At 38.2% G+C, this 26,389-nt stretch overlaps 1 protein-coding gene across 1 annotated transcript in view; it reads right to left on the bottom strand.

Annotated features, from left to right (window-relative positions):
* Window positions 1-1,734: 1,734 nt before the first annotated feature.
* Window positions 1,735-26,389, bottom strand: part of sand (potassium two pore domain channel sandman) — a 67,645-nt gene continuing 42,990 nt past the window's right edge. The window contains exons 2-4 of the mRNA XM_071592526.1: window positions 10,133-10,934; window positions 4,587-4,991; window positions 1,735-2,411 (exon numbers count right to left, since the gene is read on the bottom strand). Coding sequence (XP_071448627.1) covers window positions 1,735-2,411; window positions 4,587-4,991; window positions 10,133-10,649 — 1,599 coding nt within the window. The 5' untranslated portion in view covers window positions 10,650-10,934. The remainder of the gene's footprint in view (window positions 2,412-4,586; window positions 4,992-10,132; window positions 10,935-26,389) is intronic.

Below are 26,389 nucleotides of genomic sequence, written 5' to 3'. Positions count from 1 at the left end.
AAAGGGTGGCAGTTTGGCGGTGGAATTTAGATTTTTAACTTTTAATGAAAGAACAACATTTTCTGGCATGCCTCAGCTCTTCCCATATGTATAGCATTTCGTGGCTGAATGGAGTGTCCCTAGATAGAATGTGACACGGCCAAAACCAAGGATTTAATTCCGAAGCCGAGGCTGAAATTAAGGAAACAATGGCGGCACAAGGAAAAAATATTTCCGACTTCAAATTCTATATTCTGCGTTCTATTGGTAGGTGAATTTACGACTCGATTGCTCTTCACTGATATCCACACAAAAAATGATCAATATTTGATAAAAGTGCATTTTTGGTCTAAAGACGTGAAGAGGATTGCACCAAATATGTATATTTAATTTGTATAATACTAACGTTTACTGCAAAACATGATTTACAAAATACTTATAAAAAATTAAAATTTAGCTCCCTCTTTGTTTAGAAATTGTTTTAAGATGTTAAAACAACGAAATATAATATTAGTTAAACATTCTTCGCCCGATATTCAGTGATTTTGATCTCAAGTTAAGTTCGCCGATTCATGCATTGCAAATGCGGGGCGGATGCTATTTTGGTGGTCCCAGAAACACTCTAGTGATGCAAAGCCTTTGCCAGGTATGCACGCCAACATTGTCGTGCCAAGGAATATGATAAACCTGGCATGACACCATCGGAGATAATATTCATAGTTTCTAACCGTCTCCAAAGGCCAAATACTATCAATGAAAACTCGGGAAAGATTTCATTTAGGTGATTTTTAAAAACATAAAAAAATATAAATTCCTTTTTAGACTTTCCTGTTTTTCATTATCAAAATTAATAATAGGATTATTAGAGAGCTTGGATTTAGTACCTATTTACCATGTCCAGTCGGAAAGAAAATATTTTCAGAAGATAGAAAGGTATTTGTAATTGCCACTAATTTTCAATGGCGACGTACTGTCAATAGCCCCCCCCCCATTCTTTAACAATAAATTAACACTGCAGTTGGTATTTCAAGCCATTAGGTAGCGTGCCAAATGAAACTGGACGTCGTGACAAGGTTCCCTTACATGTGCTAGTAGTGCTAGCAAAGGACTAGTATTCGGTAGACATGATGCATTTCTATTAATTAAACTTTCCTCTAACTTATGAAAACAATTATAGAAACTTTACCTAAAAATTGAAGTCACTCCACAGAAAAAAATCAACCTTTAATTCATTGTTTTGGAGGAGAAACATTACCTATTTGACGGTGGTGGTGAACGATGGAGCTGAAATACTGCTCATGGGCAATTATTCGTTAACATTTGACAACGACTGACGTCATGCGAAGTATTAATGTGAAGGTGAACATATTTTAATGTAAAATTTATGAAATATGCCGCCATTTAGAAATCGTGGGCCGTAATTTTTAAATGGTAATCGAGATATTTATAATAAATTTCATAAGCTCATAAGTTATTATCGCTTGAGGGTGAGCGACACATTCTGGTTCTTTACATTACTGGACTCTCAGCGTTTCTAATTTGCATGCCTTTTGCCGCCTTCTGAGCCACTCCACTTGCCATCCCCCCGAAACTCAACTCGCCCTCGACTCATTCTCGCCCACCGTCACCCTCTGCTTTGAGCATTCGACTTCCTTTGGTCACCCCTGCTCTTTCGGGCCCGCCGTCACGAGATCTCCCCCCCAACAGTGACCCCTCGCTCCGAGCCTCTCCCAACGGTACCGCCTCGCTCCTTCATCATCTCATCCCCATCCGCTGCTCCAGCGGAATGTCCCCCACCACTTCCCCCACGGCGTTCCTCGTGCCTCCACCCCCGGGCCCACCACCTCTCCGCCTCCCCCCACACAGACACCTCCCCATCGCCTTGACCGCCCTCATGAGCCCCCTCATCTTGTGCACCACCTCCTCCTGCATGAGGCTGAAGCACATGGCGATGAGAGCCATGCCCAGCATGAGGTAGGCGGAGCAGAAGATGAAGCTGAGCTCGACTCCGTTCCCGGACGTGATCCGGTCTCCTGGGACGATGTCCCCGAAGCCAATGGTCGAGAGGGAGATGAAGCAGAAGTAGGAACCGTCGAGGAAGTCCCAGTCTTCCCACTTGGCGAACAGCAGGGCGCCGCCGCACACGTACCCCACCATAATGGCGAGGCAAAGAGAGACAGGCACGGTGACGGACTCGGTGGTGACGGCGGCGGCCGCGGTGCCGGACCTGCTGCCGCCCCCGCTTCCCACGGCGCCGCTCCCGACGCCTCCCACACTGCCGCCGACGACCGCCACCGGGCCCTCCCTCCCACCCACGCCGTCCACTCCCTCCAGCCCGTCCGTGTCCTCGTCGTCGTCTTCGCTGTCGTCGTCCTCGCTGCTGTCATCTTCGCTGTCGTCCTCGCTGTCTTCGTCCTCTGTCTCGCCCCCGTCTGATGGTTTTTTTAGAACGGGATATTGAAAAATATAAATAGAAATGCTCATTGCAATTAGGGTATTTATCGTGAATCGTAGAATATTTCTGCTCTATTTAATTTCAATTGAATTTTATTCCTTAAAAAGACCACGATGTATAAAAAAAATTTTAAGCATGCATGCACAACCAACCAACCAGTGCCCCACTACAGACACTCAACCCAAATGGGATCCTTCACGGTGTCACTGGCGAGGAAGTAACATTCCCGCAAATTACTACTGAAGGGAGTTCTAGTTGAATGGTTGTGTTTGGTCACTGTAGTGGGATTGCTTTTTTAAATTCAATAACAAATTTAGTTTTCTTTGCGGGACGATTGGTGCTAACTGATTTGTTTTTATTTTTATATATATACGCTGCAAGCCACCGCTAGGGTGTGTGGCAGGGGCCTAATACAGATCGGAACAATTTTACCCGAACAGGACACTACCATGGTCGAACCATGTTATTATGATGGCCTATCGTTCTAGGAAAATATGACATCTTAAATCTATCTGTTCTACGCTTAATCTCTCTAATTTTACTAACATCATCTCTCCTATCATAGTACGATGGGGGTAATAATACATATTCAACATCACTGCTAAAGATACCTTCAAATGTATGCAAGAGCTTCAATCTGTAATTAAACCTTCGCTCGGTGAGTGATTTCCATCCTAGCTGCGCTAATATTTTGGATACGCTACTCATTTTGTCAATTTTAAAAATCTAGCTCCTCTACAGTGCACGCGATCAAACTCGGCAATTAATCCAACTTCGTGAGGATCCCAGGTACTTGCAGCATATTATAAATGAGGCCTAACCAAGGACAAATAAAATTTCTTGCTGACCTTTTCATCACATTTACCTAATACTCTTCTAATAAATCCTAATATTTTGTTAGCTTGTACACATATTCCCTGTATATGTTTCAGCCAGGACAGATCGTGAGTGAGGGTAACGCCTAGGTATTTAAATGAGTCTAGATATTCTATTTCGGTGTTCCTAATGCAGTGGGCGTTCGGGTGGGAATTGCTCTTTTTCCAAAAATTTATGGCTACGCATTTTTTTAAGCTGCTTGCTTAAACCTTGCACGAAATGTATGCGAGGGAAATAGGTCTGTAATTGCTCGGTTCCTCTTTGTCTCTGTTTTTAAATATTAGTGTTACGTTAGTCGTTTTCTAATATCTGAGAACCTTGTGATCTGCCAGCGACTTCTTAGATATTATTTCTAGATACGGCGCAATTTCCTAAGATAGATCCTATGATATACGAGGGGGACTTTCGTCGGGCCCGGAGGATTTATTACGCATAATATTTTTCAGCACACGCTCTATTCCATTATATGAGATTTCAATTATGGGCATCGGTTGGCCGGCACGATGTGGTAAGCTATCGGAGGTATTCTGTGAGGTATTGGCGAAGACACTTTGAAATAAGGAATTTAACAAGTTAGCCTTTGCCAAACTGCTGGTTCTACCTTTATCATTTTTGAGTGAATTAACAGTTGACTTATTTCCCTGAACTTCTCTGACGTATGACCAAAAGACTTTTGTATTCTCTTTCAAATTTTCCACTAGTCTTTTCCTTTCGAATTCACTTAACGCTTTACGAAATTAATTCTTGGCATTCGCCCTGGATATCTTATAATCATAAGTGATCACATTCTTTTTGTCGCTAGAGACTTCATCCCCCATATTTTTCCTCTTGGCGTGACACAACCTTTGACGTCTTAATGCCTTTCTACAATCCACGTTGTACCATATTGGTTCCAAGTTATCTTTTATGAATTTACTGGGAATGAAGTTGTGGACTACTGAGCGCCTGATCTCAAGGAAGTGATTTCACGTATCCTCAATATTTCGGTGATAACTATCTCTCTTAAAACTAGCAAATTGATTCTGTAGCACGCACTTTTGGTCATTGTAGTTCCCTTCTTTAAACAAGTGTAAACTCACTACGGCTCTAACAGTTTTCCCTTAATTTGTTATCCATACGTGCTATTTAAGACAGTTTCTCTAAATGTACTCGCAAAACGTTAGTTTGGAAAATGATAGCGTTCGATACCATGCAACGGTGTATTCGCGAGAGTCAACCGCAAACTTAAATCTGTTCGCCCCGAGAAATAGGGCACGATCCAGGGATACCCCATCACCTCCGTCCATCATGTCCTCCTCCGGTGGCCAGGAATCCGCACCCGGCCACACACCTGCGGCCCCGCCGCCGACGGCCATCGCCGTGCCGCCCCTCGCCGCGACCTCGTGGCTCCACACACTGGCCCTCCGCCGCAGGGAAGTGCGGCTGGGCCGGCGCCGCGTGGAGCGGTGACGGCGCCGCCTCCGATGAGCCCGCCGCCGGGTCTTCTTGACCACGGAAGGTGAGGTGGTCGAGCTGTTGCACCACCGGCAGAGGCAGCACTGGGCGTACGTCCACTTGAAGCTCTTGGCGAGGATGTCGCCGATGTTGGAGAGATAGAGGAGGAAGAGCGGCATGCCGGCGATAGCGTATAGGATGGTCGCTAGCTTCCCCCACTCCGTCTGCGGCGCCACGTTGCCGTAACCTGTGATGCGGGGACCAGAACAGGAGGAATAGTGCACGATTCGACTACCACAACACCTCAAGGAAAATACATAACCAGAGAAGTGACCCATGTGCTGTCATATCGGTCACTTCTTTAAATATGCATCACGCTTACAAAGTTACGTCTGAAATTACTAGGTTTATTATTTATAGCGTTTATCGGTGATTATTCTTAGGAGTTGATTCGTGTTTGGGTATATTTGTAAGGTCGAATTTAGCGTGTATGATACCTTTATAGGTTCGATATTTTTACTGCTGATTTCCATTCATGGATAAAATGGCTGCCATCCTAGTCGACATTCGAGTGAATACGAATATTTCGGCCAAATCTTTTCTTAACAGCGCAATTATTATTTATTGATTTTATTATTATAAAAAATCATCGATTTATTTAATTATTTAAGTTTTGCTTTTATTGCAACTATGCCAACGATGGGTTCTAAGTCCTGATTGAATTGATCATCCAATTTGGTGCTCGAATCGAAAAAAATCAGTCAATTACGAGTTAGGTTTTGCCCCTGTCTTGAGATTAAAAACCTTTCACTGCTATCTTGCTCATTAAGTTGAGATTGGTTATTTCTATGAAAGTGTCCCTGCGAGAAAAGGGTTTGCTAAATAATGCCTCAGCACACTTCCATCTTAACTCTACAGAACCCGCTTTTGTGTTTGATTTTTTGAGTACCAAGCTTCTCATTCAGCATCCTACGGTGTACCGTAGGATGCTGAATGAGAGGCAAGGCCTTTCCTGACCGGTTGCTATGCGAATACGGTGTAATCGTGTGACTCTTAAACGCAGGTAGATTAAGTACGAGATGAGTTCTACCCTCACTTTCAGGTTGACCAGTGTGGTGGATACACGGAATACGTATTAATCTGTGTAGGCTTAAATGGAGAATTATGAGAAACTAGGAGCTACCTTCACGCAGATTAAGCATGTACTTTTATTATACAAATAATTAAATATACATCATATAAACATATATATATGGTCATCTAAAAGAGTAACTTTTGTTATATTGTTGCCCTGTACATAACGTGTTTAATCAGTATCTGCATTTTACTCATATAGCCAGCATAAGATTTTGAGTGCATGTGAGATATATCTTCTTTTATTGACGAGGCCACTTAATGGTCTGACGTTTTTCGTACCGCCACGCCTTGTCGTTCAGTGAGTGACCTTTCTAACGATTGAGTATATTTTTCACCAATTCCTAAATTTATTCGGTTTAAATTCATAGAGCACGGTTTTGTTGCTATTATTTTTTTAAACATATTCTGTGTGTAAAATAATGAATTTTTTTGATCGAGCGAAAAACTTGAAATTAAAATTTGGATATGAAAAATTAATTTAATAGTTTTCAATAAAACTATATATTTTAAGAAATTAAGAAAATTTGATATGAGAATAATTTGCAACTTATGCTCTTCTGAATCGAATATTCCTTTCATCGCTCTTTAATATTGAATCTCATTCTTTTCGAAAATGGTTCTTTTGGTTTCAAAGATAGGAACACCGACCTGATTGATGGTAGGAATTGAGTTAATTCTCGACTAGTAGGGGGGACGATTGAATTCTGAACGGAAAATGGGTCTCTTTTTATGACTCTCTCACGGACGAGGTGAGTTTCGTGCCTCATTAAAACGAAAAGAAGAAGAATTTTTAAAGCACTTTCAGCAGAAAATCCGCCATTTTTTTAAAACTAACTTTGCAAAGGTTTAAATCTACAGGTAAATCCATTTTAGCATTATTAAAAAATTTGACTTCGTTATCTTGGAATATATAAAGCAAGAAAAGTAAGTGATATCTACAATGATTTTTGTTTTTAGGTACCCTCGATGAAACATAATATCACAGGACATAAATTACCCATGAATCTCATGCCGATTATAATTTTTGTCTAAATATGGTAGTCAAGGCTTTTAATTATTTAATTTCCCTTGGAGTAGACTTGTCGTCTGTTTTCATTGTTAAGTATTCCCCATCTTGGGAGGAGGATTGTCAGCAATCTTTCCATTGTTTTGGCAGTCTTCGTATCGGCCTCCGAACGTGGCGGATGCTTTCTCTTGCAGTGTCTTTATGCCTCCCCTCATTCTACTAGCTTGTGAATCCTAGTGTATATTATATATATATATATATAGGAAATATTTTTACATTCTTGATCTGCTTGATTCCGCCTTCCCCACCTCTCCTGTGTTCGTCCTTTATGTGTGTTCCTATCCCTTTTCGTTATATATGTTTCTATATAAATGAGTATTTGTTCGCCGTTTGGCGGGATTTTGTGTTTGAATGTGTGTGTGTGTGTATATACATATATATATATATATATATATATATATATATATATATATATATATATATATATCATAATGGCTTTGATCTACTCCATGTAAAAGTCATAATACATTATGATGCAGAAAATAATTGTGATTTGATAGAAGTGTTTAAGTGTTTGCCTCTTGAAACCTTTTGTCTTGTGATTTGATTAGTAAAGCTAATACAATGACTGATGCAGTATCAACATTCCTAGAATTTTGATCTCTATAATAATGAGATAACCTAATTATTTCGGTATTAATATTTCGCCATAGCGCAAAATACTGCCATCATTTTAAACGTAATGTACTTTGAAAACTCGGTTTATACCTACTTACTCGTCCAGATTCATCCCAACAGTGGGTTAAAGATACTGCAGGTTCGTGATGAAAAATACACATTCGTTCAATATAACTCCAAATTTTGTGTTAGAATGATTGAACATATTTAGGAAACCCTACTTGGAGAGTATGAATGAATCATTTCTATCACGATAATGTTTAGAGATTAAACAAATAGCAGTTATGGTACATTAAGAAAGGTAGAAAAATTTGTGAACGATATCAATGCATCGTCTCAATTTCATTCTTAGATTTTCTAAATTAAGCATCAAGAATAATCAGGTAATAAAGTAGTTAGTAATTAACATATTGAATCATTTGAATGAATGTATGCTGATAAAAACAAGTCACTCTACTGTATCAAGGAAACAAAACTGATTGCAATTCATGATGAGAACACATGGCGAAACATGATAGCACTCATTCGCTAGAAATCAGCCTCCTTGCCACGAATGTTTCTCCTGTCCGACATATCGAAAAATAGGAATTTCTGATTCTCTTCGCTTAAATAGTTTGATTGGGAAATAAATATAATTTTTTCAATATCGAGTGTCGAAAGTAATAAAAAGTCAAATCCATTCGCTTCGGAATACTCTTATTCCTGGAAATGCACGATTCGTTAAATGGATAGTAGAATTACTTTTCTTTTTTTACGACACAGTCAAAACGAGAATTTCATTTCCTTTGTATGCTCCTTAAGTTAAAAATGGCTGGTTCAATAAAAAAAACTATTTAGAATGAATTGATTACGATAGATGTAACCAGCATCAGTGGTATCGGCTGACTCAATAATAAAATCGACATTTTTCACCATAGCGATGAAATTTCATTTTCTTCCTAAATTATAACCTCCATGGGGAAGTGGAGAATTAAATTGATAGAGAAGAAATTGATATACGACTTCAGACGATGTGGAATGTCGCAGTAGTCGAAATGTGATAAGGGAATGGTTTTTGGGGAAATAAAGTCCTGCTCGTGAACAGAATAATGATAGCTTATTTTGATGATAAAAAAATGAAAGAAAATATTAATCTTTTCCCTAACTTAAGAATTTTCTGAAATTAATTATAGCACTTCAGCCTGATATATCTCTGGTGATACGTCGTTTCGTCAACCCAAAAGGACTCACCATATTTTTCCACTGTGATTCACTGCATGTCAAAGATATATTGTATTTAGGAAGAGAATTATGGAAACCTACATATTATTGTATGTAGGGGAAAAAAACACCAAGTTATTCAAGTGAATTATTTTACTTTGCGTAAATGTTTTCGATACACATTTTGGTGCTATCATCTAAATTGATAAAACAATACGCGGCTATGAATTTGAGGTGTATTTACAGATTACATTTCCCTTAGGCACTAATGAAGAAATTTCATGTAGATGTGGTAAGTGCTGTTTATTACGAGTACAAGAAAGCCTTCCATTTTAGTGGTCCAAGTTGACAAGAGCTAGCGGAAAACGAGATTTTGTAATTTTTAACTGAAACATGATGAAAGTCTCTCAATGATGCCGTATCTAGGCGACGTCAATACATTGTAATCGGCGTGAAATTGAAATGGTGGATCGGTTCAGTGCAATATTCTAAGGGCACAAATTTTAGAAATGAGTGGAAAGGAAGACTAGATTGTGAAAGATATTTTATGCCATAACTAAAGGATTTATTACTCTCATCGTAATCGTTTTAAGTAGAATCTAACTTACAATTACTCATATTGCCAGGAAAATGGCATGGTGTCTGTATCCTAGAGTCTGAATAGTCCTAGAGAAAAAGAAATAAAATGCGTTGAGCAATTACAAAATCGGAGTGTTTGTTAGCGCATAATATAATCAAGCCTCCGCGTCCTGAAATGGGACAGCACGCTGTACCCTTTTGGGGCAGGAAAGTCAGAAAAAGTCTCATTTTTAGATTTTGTAAAGAAAAACTCCTTTAACTAATTCCATCCATACTCCTTTTGCATATGTCACATTCATAAATTGTTTCATGTACGCTCTCCGGTTGCGTGATTTTAATATTCCTTGTCTTGAGATTCTCTTTAACCAAGTTTACTATTGCCTTCGTCGGTACAACCCTTACTCTAAATTCATTCACTATTCTCTCATATATGTATTTCCTTGGTGATTAATCTATCATCATTTCTCTCAACATGGCAGTACCACTCTAGAACACGTCTTTCATAATAGTCTATCACCAGCGCATACTATCACAATGAAAAAAACCCAAATATTTCGTAAGTGACCCTACTTCGAAACTGTACTTTTCGCCCACGTTCACCCATTTCTCAATCTAGCCCTCACAAATAATTTACTCTTCTCTCACATGCCTGTTGATCTCCTTTATTCATAGAAATGCGTTCCCCGCACGGAGAATTTGGAATTTAAATTCCTCCTTTAAATTCATCCCCACATCGTGTTTTGTGTCCGCCGCAGTTAAGTCACGTCTCATAATAGTGGTCCCTTTACCGATCGTGGTGATGACGGTGAGGGAGTAGAGGAAGGCCCCGGAGAAGGACCACTGGGTGGACACGGCCATCTCCTCCCCTTCCTCGGAAGCGTCTGCGTCTCCCCCCCCGTCGTCGTCGTCGAGTACGAGGCGGCGCGGGGGCGGAGAGGCGTCGAGCCCGTTCTCGAGGGCCGCGTTCACGACGGCCCGCTGCAGGGCTGCCACCTCGGCGGCCGCCAGGGCCCGCCACTCCGCCTCCGAGAACACGTTGAGGGCGCTGGTGGCATCCCACAACCTGCGGACGACGCGCCCGCGGGCGGTGGTGACGGCCGTGGCGCCGGCCCCAGCCGCCCCCGCCCCTGCCGCACCCCCCTCGATCGCCATGAAGATGAAGGCCCCCGCTATGGCGTAGCCCACCACCAGTCCCACGATCCCCACGTTGCTGAACATGAAGGCGACGAATTGCCGGAGGCAGTCCTTGACGCGGCGCCACCCCTCCCCCGCGCCGCGACGTCGCCGTGCCCGCGGCCTCTCCATCGCCGTGGAGACGCTTCGGGTCCTCCCAGGGCATCACCGGCCGCGGAGGGCTTATGGCGGCCGGTGTAGGGGCGGTCGGAGGGGTCGGCGGCGTCACGAGGCGGGGGTTCCCGGCTCGATGGGCGGGGAGGCGGGCGCGGAGGGCATGGCGCGGTGGGCGAGGGGGGCCGAAGGGTATCCATGTCCGGGGGCGGCGGGGCGGGCGTCACGTGACGGAGATGATCCGCGGGGGCGGGGGGAGCGGGCCACCCTTGGCCACATCCCAAGGTGGGGAGCACGGATTGCCTGGAAGGAGAGAGAAAGAGAGAGGGTTGGGGGATTAAGGCTGCGGTGCTTTTCGTATTGTCGCCCATTCACATGCATAGAGCGTCCGTGATTAAGACAGCTATTAGGTTGCAAACAGCCGTCGCATGCCTTCGGGCATACCCAAAGCGATTTTGTTAAAAAAAAAGAAACCGCTGGAAGGTCTGCGTGAAAGATAGGGATGTACATCCGGTTAGTGTTGGTTGTCTTCGTCGCTCAAATCAACTGCCTCTATAGAGTACACACTATAAATTAGTACATTTATGTGAGTATTATTAACCAAATAATATGTCTTATGCAAATAAGAAAAAATCACAAAATCTTTTTAAACAAGAGTTTTTCAATGAGTAAAATCAACCGAAATGATGATAAAAGAATTTTGGATATTTATTTGATCAATTCAGAAATGAAAAGGAAATAAAAGTTGATTGATATAAGAAACATATTCAAGCAGTAAAATTGAAAAGCACCAATATAAATAAACATTAGTTGAAGGATGAAACTATAACAACTTTTACCCTCCAACTCAATGAAATTTATATTTTTAAACTAAATTACCTTTTTACTAAACTCATCCGCGGAGATATTCACTCGGAATAACCCATGTATCAATCTCAAGGATATAAATTATCCCTTGTAAATTCTTGTTTTGGAAAATGTAATTTTGTCCTTTTTTGAAAGTGATCATTTCTGTCATGGTTAAATGAATATGAAATAATCCTCATATAAAAGCCAAATTCCCTCTGGACACAGAATGTGATTAAGGATAGAAACGGTTTCTTCCAAGTATCTTATAATTGCTATTAAACAGTTTGCCAAAGCGTCGGAATTATATTAATTTTGGAGGTTTAATAAAGTATTTTCTTCAAAATAACATTTTTCGTGCGCAACGCAACGAACGTCATACCAGCTGTCCGCAGGAGAACTGAAATTACCATTAGGTATATTTATCATAGATACGTATGATTGATTCAGTTACTTTGTGGAACTTAGTGTTAATCACGGTGGGTGTTAAAAGAATTCGTACCATTCCACGCAGTGAATTAGCCACTACTAGATACAAACGTTTTTACTGTCATTTTAAAGTTAAAAATTATTGTTACCTTGAAAATTACATAATAGAGGCGTTGTAATACGTTTACTGTTTATTAATTTTGTGGACCTGAACAAAAATAGTCATTAAAAACTTATCACCAGGGATGCTCAAAATGGTTACTTTGTTGAATGACATCATTAAAATGGCTAGAAGTGTTACAATTAAGCTGACTGAAGGCTGTCTCTAGATATGAACATTGTATCTTAATACGGCGTGCATAGTTCCGGAATGAGAAGTGTTCCATTATTCTTGTCGAGTTTTATCCTAATCTTAATTTTCGATTTGAATGATTTGAATACTGATCGACTTAGATTCTTATTTACGATCTGAAATGGCTATCATTGATAATTGTAATTAGCATGACGTTAGATTCTAAGTTAAGGTCATGATTATTATTGATCATTGTATGAAACCAAAAAAATCGTGTTTCGTAAAATTTGAAATTTCTTCTTATTAAAAATAATTCCCTCCTGCATAAATGTATTTTATTCTTATATTTACTTTGCGAATAATAGATAATAACTGTAATTTAAAGTGCAAGTATCTATCCAATACCTAATCTCATGGGCAAGGAGAGGAATGGAGAAATTCAGCTGGATAGAAAGGAAGGTGAGGAACGGCAAAGTTTTAAATATTGTGTGTAAGAGAGATTGTTGATTGTTGAAAACCGGAAAAAGGGAGCGAACATGGACGGAGAAAATAGTGAAATGTAGTTGGATGTTGAAGGTTGTAATAGAAAAGGGAATGATAGGAAAAAGTATGGGAGGAAGAGAATAGTCTTTTTAGACAGCATAAAGGCTTGAAGCGCTGAGGAAAAAAAAAATGTTGGGCAAACAAGGGCAATTCTTGCAAACTATAAGATGAGGGTCATTAGGAAAAATCCAAACTCTACCTTTAATTGTTCGGATACGTTGAATGAATAATAAAGTAATTTAATCTCAAGGTCGAGTTTAAACTTTATGGCCATGTTGTGTATGCACATACATAGTTAGAGCTTCGGAGTTACTCATTAGGGAGTAAATAACAGGTGAGAGTCTTAATATATTTAGTAGCTACTCGTAAACAATCTTTTGGGCGTATTTTGGAATTTTCCCTATACTGTGTGTAGGGAATGTGTTTTGTAAAATCCAGCAAGCTACTGGTTGTTTCACTTAAGTTACTCTCTTATTGAGTGAACCAGTTGATGTCGAGAATTGGAGCAAATGGTGGGGTCGCATTAGTTCACTCAATGATTCTTAAAAGGCGATTTGGAGAAAACATATGAAGAAATTCCTGGTGAAAAAAACCTCTTATTTTTCAACAAAAATACCTAGCTTAACTTAACAAAGCAGAGCTGAGTCATCGCGTTTGTCCTCCGTTTTGTCGCGGAGATAAACGAGTCCAATGCCAAACACTAGGCTATTGTGCGGGACAAAAACAAAATATTAAGTCTACATGGTTGAATCATCGTGACTTAGACCCCCTGTTTTCTAGAAAACTCAGCCTTCACTGTCTCTCTCTCTCCCCCCTCTAATACCTGTGTCGCTCTTAAGAAATATTTTCGAGGACGTTTATCTTCGGAAGGTGAAGTCGTCATAGCCGTGGAATGCCGTTTACGTCAATGAGGCGAGGGACTTGAACTTGACAGCATCATGAAATCCAGGAATTTTTGTCAGGCATGCACTTAGAAAAGCTTCCTTTAATTGTTTTCGTCACTCATTTTTTTACCTGCGTTTATTTGGAGACAAGAACGAATCATGACCAAATATGACGATCTGTTAGCCGGTGACTTAACTTCTTTCTCACCCAAGCGTAATGGTGAAACAATAGGAGGGGTTACTGTTGAAAGAAGATATCAGTGCTTAACCAAAATCAAGTGATAATGGTAATAATAGGGAGAAAACATCGGTGTTTCCTTACTTAGTGCCTCTTTAAATGTCCAGTTCACCATGATTTACTGTAGGAATACGTACGTCTGTCGGCACCTTTCTGTTTTCCTTGCAGTTCTTAATTTTATCCCACAGTTCAATTTACAACAAGATTTCGATAGGTCTTGTTTGTTTTGCAAAAACACATTATATCTATTCAAAATTAGTATTGCCTTATTTTTAATTTAAAATGCCAAATTAGGATGATTTAACAATATTAGAAACTGGTGAGCAGTAAATTCACATCATGTGCGTAACGTATTCTCTGATGTATTTTTTTAAATATATGCCGCCTAAAGTTAAGGTACTATGTGTGGTAAGGTGATATGTTCTGCAGTTAATTTAGGGGAGAAAATGCCTCGCTTACTCTCCTTGGAAGAACACCTTGGGGTTTACAAAAGTAATGCGTGCATCTAACCGATCAGATCTGATGAGCTTGCAGTCACAGGATTTTAATTATATTAAGGTTTCCAAGGAAGATTTTAAACCTATCTCTTATTTCATGCCCAGAAGTGAGGTGTTCTTCACGCGTCCATACTACAGTTCAGATTCCACAAAAATAAGCGTGGCCATCTGATTATCATTTGGTTAAAAATGCATTTTATGATTATCGTAGATGGTTAAAGTTTTAATAGACATATAGTATTTCATTCATAGTGAGCTATTTAATCAGGTTTTGATTTCACTAACTTTTAAACTACTGAGAGTACAATTTTGGGGGAAGGTATGAGTGGAAAGCTATCAAAATATTTTCTCCCAGGATGGTTATTTTTCCGTATTGTCTCCTTAGAGGACAATTATCCCAAATTAATCGTTTGATTGTGTTGGAGTGACCGTTTTTTGTTATTGATGCAATCGTCATGACCATTCTGGTCACGTCTCTTAGTGCGTTCTGAAGTGTGAAGGAAATTAAATGAAAAGTGGTCAACGGACAATTGTGCGTGGCGTTTCTGAGACAAAAGAAGAAACTATCAACCGGGGATAACCGTTTTCTTCCGAGAAGCGTAATGAATTTAATTCCGCCCGCATCATCCAAAGCAAGAGTTTCGACCCGACCCGGGCCGGTTGCAGAGCCATATCTCCTCGACTCTAAATAAGTTAGCATTGTTTTTACGGCGACTGGCTTCCAGGGTTTTTTTTCCCGATCCAATCCCGCTAATGGCACACTGGCAGGGGCCGTCTCATAATCATCTATACGAGCGACGGGGACGCGGCGGGTTGGTCACGTACGGTACCCTGAGGCACGTGAGAAGGGGCGGCCAAGCCTTTCTTTCCCATCCGCCTTCTTCCTTTCTTACTCCGGGTCCTTCCAAGACTACAAGGGGGACTTAATATAAGAGCGTGTGTGCCGGAGAGTTCGAACTTATCATCATTGTGTGGGGGAAAATACGAAAGTGAGGAAGGGGGGGGGCGAGGAAATTCGGTCAAAAGAAACAAGCAGGAGGGGGAAAGAGGCACAGGCACATTCGATACAAAGAGGTCGGTTAAAGTTGTAAAACTGACGAAGAGAGTTGGCAAAAATTCGTCTACGGCGGCGCTTCTAGATGGCGGGAGAGGTTGAACACTTGGGGCTTGCACGATCTAGTCATCTAGGGAAGAAGACCCTCCGCATATAAAACGTGTTTAAGGAAGAAAATAGTCTTTCGTTTCAGTCAAGTTGGTTCATTTCAAAGACTCAATTAGTAAGAGTAAATGCAAATCTCATATCATAATGAGGACACTTGAAATTTCGAACGGGTCCAGGGATCTAAATATCATCCCAATTGAAAACGGGCGCGCTAAGATATTAAAGGTGCACCTTGAGTCTATCTCGAATGATTAAGCGGAGAGAATGCCCAAACGTTCAGAGATTGGTCGTCCCCTGCTTGGCATAGGTTCATCATTCATGCAGATTAAATGTAGGTTGTACTTCATGCATGAGGAGAATAATTAGCTTAAATTCATTTATTTCCAAGGAAAAATCTTCACCTTTAAAAAGGGATCATGGAGAGATAGTTCCGCATTAAAACAGCGATCAAGACCTGATTTAATGGTCCTTGCAAAATTTCTGGTGATGATTTCAGCTATAAGCATTCAGCTTTCTGGTAATATTCAGCTATAAGCGAAATATGTAAGAGAATGAAAACTTTTAATTCAGTGAAACTGTACTATGCTATGATTCTGTTTGGAAGGTTTTACGTGAATATGTGGTTTATCGCAATTGTAACTAATTCTCTCTATAGCATTATTGTTAAACTTTGAATAATTAATATTGCCTAAATTATTTGTAGCTGCAAAATGTATGGTTGGTTATTTTGGTGATACGCAATTAAACTTGGGAAATACCTTTACCAGGCGTAATAGCGCTGGCGAGATGCCCAATATCTACAAAATCTGGAGGTATCAAATTGTTATTGCAGGGGAATTGTTAATTTAAATAATACATAAACTGTGTAGTACGTTTTCTCTACATCGTTATTCTCTAGCAGCTTACAGTTAAGTTTTGGCAGGATTAGAACCCAACCAATGTACCCAACCCACAAATGTACCCAACGCTCTCTAGGGTGTCACGATATAAGAGATATGTGTTTAGCATGGTGATGTTGATGAAAAAATTTCGCACAGAGATACACATAAATATGATCACGATAATCTGCATCCTACTATCCCTTTATAAAATATTGGTTGGCCTAGCTAATCGCTGTTATTTACGTCTACCATGTTAGCTTCGATTGGCTGATGAATTATTGATGAGCGAGTTATTACCTCGCATATAAAATTTTTAATGATTTACTCACGGCACATTGGAATCATTAATATACGCCGATTTATAGAGTTTTAATTATAACAAAACTTACCGCAAAATCTTACTATGCCAAAACGTTAGCCGTTTGCCAGATTAGTTATTCCTTAGAATAAACGTGATTCGATTTGTAGAATAAAATAAATAAATATTTGGTATATTTATTACAGCAGCATCCTCTATTAGTCAAAGTTAAGAAATGCTCTGGCATACCATGGGAATTTTTTATGCCTTTTACTAAATTTGTTTATTTGATATCGCCATTATTCATACATGCAGAATGGATTTATTGTTATACAAAATCAATTTATGATGAAATTAGCTCTAATTGTGTACAAATAATGTTGAAAATATGTGATATATTGACGAAAATACATCCGCATTAAGCGGCTTGCATCCTTTATCAGATGGTTTCAGAGAACTAAAGATTCACTTTTTACATTTTGAAAAGGTGTCCAATTTTTAAAATTTTGTTATTAATGAAATATAATGTGTTAATTTTTTTAACAAACCATTATTTTGAAAAATATTTGTACAATAATATTATTTCTGTATAATTTAATATAATATAGTCTTAGTTCTGCGGACGTTCATGCTATATTTAATAGAAGCTTAAATTTTTGATGAATTTTGGTTCATTCATCTGTTTTGAAAATGAATATTTCCGCTTGCTCTTATTACCCATTTAAGAAAAATTTAGTAAAAAAGGCACTAGATTTTGTTATTTGGAGACGAACGATTTTCTCCATGAAGCATGGGCAATGCTAACTCTCGGGATATATATTTTGTGATTTAGTTTAAAATAGAAACCCTAAGCACAGTTTTTTCGTTCAAAGGATTTTAGGAAAAAATGGCGAAGTAATAATTTAAACATGAGTGCTTAGGACGAACAATGAATTATCAATGAGGATTTTGGTTTCCCTTCGTTCTTCTATTATTTAGATGTAGTTTAGGCCTAGTGTTCAACAAAATTGCTGGAAATCGCATTCTACGAGTATTTATACATACATATACATACATATACATACACACACACACACACACACACACACACATATATATATATATATATATATATATATATATATATAATATTATATAATAATAATATTAATTAATAATAATAATAATTAATTAATAATATAAATAATAATATTATATATATAATTAATAATACATTGCGACTGCATGCTCAACATTGACTATGCAACTTCGATGATGCTTAGCTGAGGAAATGATCTGAACTGATATATTGTCGTATCGGACATTTATTGCCCATTCATGCCCATATCTTTAAATCTCCTTTCATAAGTACTGATATTGAAATGTACGCGTAAAATAGCGAATTAGAAGAATTTTTAGCCCAGATTTTGTCTGTAAAGTTTAATTTACATTAAATTAGATGGTATTGAGTTAACTTTTTCAATATCTTCCACTTTACCCCATCAGAATGAAAAATCTTCCATGGACTCTATTTCATGTGCAGTTAAATATTATATACGATAGTGAACAATGGATTATACAGTGACACGCTGCCTATTTCAGATTGATTTCTGGGTTCGAGGTCTTGAACCACTTTTTATCATTCTTGTAAATTATATATTCTTCTAATCATAGAAAAATGTAGGCTGGCTGATTTCACCTTCCACGAATGTTTACAGGCAGTTTTGCTGAAGTGGGGGGAATATGAGTCGTATAGCAAGAGGTGCATGGATGAAAAATTAAAAATGTCTTCTCTCTCTCTCTGTCTTATGGAAAATGCGTTGCATGAAGTAATACAACTGAAGTTTGCTTAATTCAAAGGTGTTTGGTAATTCGGGACTTAGTCATGTGGGTGAATTTACCGGGGTCGTGTGTTCCTCCTAGTTCTACGGAGTTCATGATAAACTTTATGAAAACAGTTCGGGTTTTCCAAGATGGATTAAGTAGCGGATTCGTTGGTATATCACAACTTCACGGGAAGGATTCTTAAGACCTCGTCGAGAAGATCTTTTTCTTGCATACCAGTCAGGAATTCGAGGTATTTATTTCCTCTAAACATGCTGAATCACGTTAATGTGTGAGATATGTTACAGCTTGGGAGAATCTGGCAATACATAAAGTTTTGCCTAACAACACTAGGTTTTAACTTGCTCATCATTTTCGCCTGTGCGCCTTCAGCTCTTCCGGCAGTGCAGAAATTTATTTTTACGCATTATGTGTCTTATACATTTCAGGATTTTAATTAATTAACTTTATTCTCTGTGGAAATCCAGCCATTCAATTTCTAACAATGCTGCATCTCAGAATCCTTCTTTGATTTCTATTTTCCAGGAAAATGAGAATTTTAAGTGTGGATAAATATATAAATGAGCATGAGAAACTAATAAAACTAATGCAAACGAATACAAATGGCGAAATGTGGGAATACAGATGGAAACAATGCCTCTCAACTTTTATAATTCGTGTGCTCAACGCTTCTTACTTCTGAGCCGGATATAGTGGGCGAATACTTCCGACTTAAATCGTTGTGCGAGTCTTTCTTTAAATAAGAAGATGGAATCCTGAATAATTTCAAAATCCGATCTCCTGCGACCAAAAAATTTGAAAGTTTGTATTGCAGAAAGAACTGTTGAAAAACTGGAAGCACAAGTTTTAATTGGACTGAAAGGACTTTCAAATTTCGAATCTCCTCAACTGAACTTTCGTTTTGTCGTGTTTGTAATCTTTTCGCCTTTCATTATGGAGACTGGCCAAATTTCTTATTAGATAAAAATAATTACAATGAACTAATCATCGCTCAGTAATTACTAGATAAAGAACGCATTAGGTCTAAAGGGCTTAGCTCTCCTTTTCAATGTATTGCCGGCTCACGGTGATTTAGAATTTCGTCTTCCGCAATTTGAGTTTTTACTAACTGAATTGAATAGCCTAAAAATATCAGAAAAATCTTATCAGTTTTACTAGTTTTAATTGTTATTTATGAAAGGTAAATGTTTTGTTGAATTAAAAATAATTCAAAATTTAATTACGTATAGACTTTTTCATGCTAATATCGTTTGAGCATTTTTTAATCTAGCTACTTCGAGATTTTACCGCATTAATGGTGGTAGTTGATACAAACTCACCACAATAAATTAAGAGATGAATAAATTAATTAAAATTCAGTCAAAGGTGACCACATCAATATAACTATCCGTTTAATAGTACAAAATAATAACTCCCAGGTTTCAATTTTGCTATGACTTTTTTAAAATTAAAATCCTCCCTTGCCGTTTACGTTAATCTTTCTATTAGTTAACCGCTAGCTGAAATTCTTTGCTAATTTTGGGAAATGGCTTTCTCTCAAATTTTGCTCATGAAGAATGAAGAGGTACAATTGGAAAAAATTCTAATTCCAACGTTACGCAAAATGGCTTGGATTCGCAAAATAACGCCATATCAAAAATTACCATCACTTAAGTTAAAGAGAAAATCCCTTGTTACTGAAAATAATTTGTTTCTACAAAATGAGTTTTTATTACAAAATTGCTTTTTTCTATAGAATTATATTAAGCTTTAGGGAAAATTTGCTCAAGATAAGTAAACTATTGAACCACTAACTAAGAAGCGTGCACTTTATATAAATGTGATGTATTACAACGTTGAGCTTGCTCATACCTGATGATGATCGCATCAAGAAAGCTCCAAATCATTTTTTCCTATCCAAAAGTTCTATGAAATTAGCTCCAAAAATTTTCGATCATTACGCTTTTTCAGAAATATATATTCTCATGTATAATAATAATGGTTTTAGTTGTTCTGCCATGAATTGAGAGGATGCGTATTTAACTTGCCTGGGGATAAATCTCAAGACGTGAGTGATCGTCAGCTCCGCTGTTAGCAATACAAGCAGCTTGACGCTGACCACCTCTCCATAACGAGCATACGAGTATGGGCCCCTGGCCCTTCTCAGCGTGTTTACAATAACAAGGTCAACACTTGAAACTTTAATTTTGCTTCTCAAAACACATCATTGTCCGTAAAATGTTGGTTAAACAGAAATCCATCATTGTGCAATAATATAACGTAATCCGTTAACATCCAAATTCCACGTTGAGTGGACGAGATGACTGTTGCTAAAATGACACTTAGATAAAAATCCACGTATTCTCATAAAACATACTTTTCGGAACAAATTCAAATGGAATAAGGTCATATTTTGAATAAAACGTTTTTGGTCTCTCGGACTGGGACAACTATTTGGGAACTTTAGACTCCTTCCCTTGTCGATGAACGTTTTAGAAACCGGACGGTCTCAAACCAATTCGCATATGCGCCTGTCTGGAAGTACGAGGGCTGTTCAATAAAAAATAACTATAACATTTTTAATTCACATAATTGACCTTTGCAAAACTTTAATTTTATAATGCTGGAATAATACATAATGCATATGGAGTACATACAATTGATTTGGCTCCAGTATTGCCTCAGCGTCGGCTGTTGCAATTTTAGACGTGTTCAGCTCGCCTACGCCTGCTGCTCATTAAACAAAATTCACAATGATTTTCACGTGGTCATTTTGCGGTGAGTTTTGCGGAACACATATCATGTGATTTTTTTCTGTTGCTAACGTGTGGGTGGCATCAATGAAATTTTCAATATTCCTGATGGTGCTCTTAAAGTTAGTTGGCGGTATCCTCTCACAAAAACTGCAGCGTTTTGATGTTTACTTCCTTTAACAGTAACTGTAGTTACGGGTCCACCTTCCTTTTTTATGTTAATTTTTTTCCTCTGTTTAAGCATTTAAAAACGTCTAGCTGAGATATAGGAAATGACATACTCTCATAAGCCTCAATGTAGTGTTTGTGTGATTACTCCATCATTTCTCTAGACGGACTGACCATTTTTCTACGATGAGCGTTTTCCGCTAATGCAGTACCGCGTTCAAAAACAATAAAAATTACCCTGCTTATTAGTCACGCATTAAGATAATAGTATAACAGACAAATTAAAATGTTCACAATATATATTGCGAATGTAATATCATTCTTAAAAACCTATCGTAGATAAATTGGAATAAAAATTCTGAAGCATTGATTTAAAGTGAGCGATGGCATAGTAACTTAGGTAAATTTCTATCATACGTCGTCATGCTTTCCAAAAAAATGGTTGAGTCTCTTTTTGCCTATATTCTCTCCTCTTGTACGCCATTATTCTCTAGCGTCCATCATGCATTTGTCCAAAAGTGAAAATATTCCAATATATCAACATTTTAATTCCGACGTAGTAATTTTTCCTGCCCTAGCAAAATGCTATGCTAGATAAATGCCCTGTTTAAAAGCTCCGATCAAGCTGTTCCTAGCTACACGAGAAAAACAATAAATGCAAAAAGGTATAATGCACCTCCTATTAGGTAGTGGTTTGTAAATAGGAAGTCCATGTGCTAATTCAACTCCTATAAATGTCATATTTTCCTGGAGTCGAACTTTGTGGGCCATTTTGAATTACTTTTGGAACTTTAGGGTACATAGTTGTCCGTTAGCTAATAGTGAAATGCCATCTTTTTTTTATCTGATTAATCACCACTTCCACGGAAATAAAGGCAAGCTCTTTCATTTATGTGTTTTATTCCTACCTCCGTGTTGTAAATTCACTCAAAGACTTCATATCTGTACATATTTTTATGAGGGATTCATTAATTCAAAATATTCTAAATTATAAGTAAATATGATTAACTCAATTGTTGCCAGCAATCTATCAATTAAAATATTTAATAGTTTTAAGTAATAAACAAATTTGATTGATTGTAAATTTTTTCAATCCGTGAGATTTCAATTTAAGAACCTCAAGATCAGTGAACATTAACGCCAACAATTAGCAAGGTATTGAATTTTGGAGGATGATTGCAACCACGGTCACCACCTACCGGGGTTTGGTGTTGATCGGTGAGGGTAGAGCTCATCTCGAACTAAGCCCTAAGTCATGTGAAATTCACACACTCAAGTTAGGGCGGAGGGCATTTTACTTCCCCTGTGCCACCTGTGGTTTCCCACGAAGTTCTGGCGTCCAGGGAATCGCACGGCTTGATTTTGAGGTGAGGACTTTCAGAGGCGTCATTTGGTTATACTCGTACCGTCCAATCAGCCACCGAACGATCTACTCATTAGTGTCGCAAACACGCCCGTTCAATCGTTTTTTGAAAAAAAGACTGTCTTTATGAAAATAGACTGATAGATATTAAGTTACGTCCAAAAAAAAGTTAACTCATAAAATTTAGGCCATACATAAATGGAAGCATTTGGTAGGCCTTAAGGTTTACCCGAGTTAAAGCTACCTTCGAATTTCAAATACACGTGTTGTTAAAATTTCAACAAATCATTGAAAAAATTAAATCAGGAACAATGTAATAATTCATAACAAAAAAAACACGAGAATAAACATGGTCTCGATTTCAAATTCAAACATTTCTTAATTAAATTGATGTTTTCAATTTTATAACAATGTTTCCGTATTCTGTCGAATAAAGAGCCATAATTTTACCATACAAATAAATTAACAAAAACCATGTATCCTTTTTATGTTTTCTGCTAAAAAATTATATTTTTGATCGATATGCAAAAAAAGATAGACCAAATGTAATCAAGTGGGCTTCAGAAAAATGTACGTTTCTCTTTTTTTTTCGTGTTATACAAATACGTACCCCTTAGAAGTGAAGAATGGTGCGTATCCGCTTCAAATATGCACAGAAATTGAAAAAAATGCTCCACATTGCATGTATTTTTATTTAATATTGCATATATGAGCACTATTGGCCTTGATTTCATTTTGTTATGCGGTGAGGAATGAAATTGGATACACTAAATAACCCATTATGTAAAGCCGTTTCGCCTGAATAATGACCTTGCAGAAAATATTAAGGTTTTACCGGAAGAGGAATTAACCAGAGATGAAAATTTGTTTCACATTCAATAGGACACCGATACTTTTATCATCAAGCACGCACTAGGGTCCGCCGTGCTGAGAAAAAAATCAGGTGGGCAGTATAACATTATTTAGTTTTATATCGCGTCGTGAGGAAGTTGGGGGGGGGGGGGTACAATAGGTAGCGAGAATTTTTGACAATGAGTGAAAGGAAATGGCCTTCGAAAATTGAATTGTAAGGCAGTACGGTGGAGGCAATGAGTGAAGAGGGTTCTGTGGGGCAGGGTGTGTCCACAAACAACTCTCTCGTCCCCTCCTCTGAGGGAGCGGGAGACTGCCTGCTACACATAGCCTTCGACCGATTTCCTTTAACGCAATGTCAGAACTGTAACTCACTTCCTGCAAAATGGTTTACTCTTGTGTCTGATTATATCGCGACGTGACGATGCCCGGCTCATGCTTAATAAATAAGAGGTACGTGGAAAACAAGAAGGTCATCTTTAATTTGCAGCAATGAAACGTTCACCCAAGTGACGATTGTATCATGCTTAAACAATATTTAAAACTTAATTATGGCGTTGAGTTTTCAAAAAAGATGAATTTATTTTTGTGTTCAGGGAAAAATTTCCTGTGATATGCCTATTTATTGTATAAATATATTTCGTCAAATCTGTGGCCTCCACGGAGCTAATGTGACCATAGCTACGAATTTTGATTTATTTGGAAAGAGGTTCGATATTAATCGTCGGTCTGCACTCAATATATATATATTTCATCCGGTGATTCCACTGGAATTTTTGGATATTTCAAAAGTATGCAAATTTATTTTAATTATAGAACCAAGACGTTAAATGAAGTTTTGATGAGGATCTAAAAAGAATAATTCGCAACGCTTTAGGATCCCAGCCTAAAAGTATACCTATGCGTTCAATGCATGGCAGTCTAGCTCTCGCGGTAGGATTCTTACTGACCCAAAGAACAAGCACTCATACACTCTTTATGACCTGCATAACGTAGCACTAAATATCCTATAATCGCACATTGCATTTAATTTCGCATACTTCCAGTGTTCAGCTCACCACAAATCGTGATTATCAATTAACTTATTTCTTTCAAGACTATCAATACATCCTACGCAGCTGGTCTCTTTCTAAATAGCCGTTAGCCTACACATTGTTAAATGCCACTTTTAAGGTCCTTTCATATGGATTCCGATTCGATTGCCAACCTTTCACATCGATTCATGAAGTAATTTATTCGTTAGAGGACTTTTTTGAAATAAAAATCTAATATACGTTGGAAGGATTATTGTTAAAGGACTCGCCATGAACTTGCATAACGATTATCACTTCATTCTTATGAGAGCACATCCATTAAATAAGTGGAGGAAATATAAAGTATCCTTTTCCCGTTTAACGCACACGAATAAATGGACCTTGATTCACTTTTATCTTGTGATCTTTAGTGCAAAAAAACACTCTCGGAAACACATTAAACGGGTAAAACAGTGAAGGTGTTGAAAAGTGGGGTAAACAGGCAATGCTTTTAATTGCCTTGGGGGAGGGGGATCTGAAAAAGCCTTCCTTCAGATAGATGTGCTTGGTTAACTCTTTGAATGGTGAAAATGAATCATCGCGTAGGATGAGTATCGGTAGTCCATAAACTTTCCCGGTGATTAAGGGCATGTGAGGATCTTATAGCCACTTTTTTACCATGCTCTCGAGTTACCCTCGCCAGGGATATATACCATGTGAAACGCCCCGGCCGCGCTTCTATTCTCAGGAACCGTAACAAACGAGTTATAAATGAGAGCTGGGTGATAAAACATCGAAAGCACCCAGCCACTCCGTTTGAAAAATATGGTCTCGGATTTACATCACTTCTTCAAAACAAGTCCTAGGTTGCATTTAAATGTACCCATAAACGTATTACCTTGGGGAATTAAGTTAAATACCTCAAATATGCTCTAAAAGTAGAAACATCGCACGTGGCCAAAGCGCTTTCGGGAGTAACGAATTTCTTGGCAGCCACAGGTTCTATGTATATTCTTTGGCAAAATATTCTTCACCAAGTGGTGGCGGTTCAAATATTCTTTGCTAATGATATTATGAAGAATATCTTGATGCTTGGCTGATAGTGGAAATTAAAGTATTAAAAAAAATAAATATGCAATAACTGTTGTTCGTAATGCATTTAAATCCACGCTAAAATAGTGTAATTGAATAAACACAAAAAATGTATGAAATTACACAAAGTTTGTAGTATATACTTTATAATTGATGCTTAATAATTGATATTCATTCATGTAAAAAATTTAATCATTTAAACAAAATTAAGATTGCTTTGAAGCCTTTGTATAAAACCCAGGGTTTCGCGGTTATATTTCATGCTTTAAACGGACGTGATGAAAGGGCTTGTGTGTTCTGATGACCCGTAGAACTTGTGCGCTGGTGAGAGAACTCGCAGTAGGGTCACACATGGCAGATTACGCGAGGGGTAGGAGCCAGACAGCGTCTATTTCTTTGTGAGACGGATGCTAAGACGCCTAACCCGTGTGTAACGGCAATTTAAAGTAGTGAAATCACGTTAAAACGCTATTGAGGAAGGCACATGGAAACGATCTAAGTTATTTTTTACATTGCGATGATTGGGTAAGCGATATAGGAGGAGGAAAGCTGTTTTGGTATGAAGGGAGATACTACGAATGAATAGTTATAATATGATTTTTTTGTAGCGTGGTGTTAAGGCCATTTAGTCTCGTGTAATGTGG

This window comes from Hetaerina americana, unplaced genomic scaffold (genome assembly GCF_022747635.1).
Source record: "Hetaerina americana unplaced genomic scaffold, ioHetAmer1.1.p SCAF_5, whole genome shotgun sequence".
Classification (NCBI taxonomy): domain Eukaryota; kingdom Metazoa; phylum Arthropoda; class Insecta; order Odonata; family Calopterygidae; genus Hetaerina; species Hetaerina americana.
The sequence above is the reverse complement of the archived record's forward strand: the minus strand, read 5'-3'. Positions and strand labels throughout refer to the sequence as shown.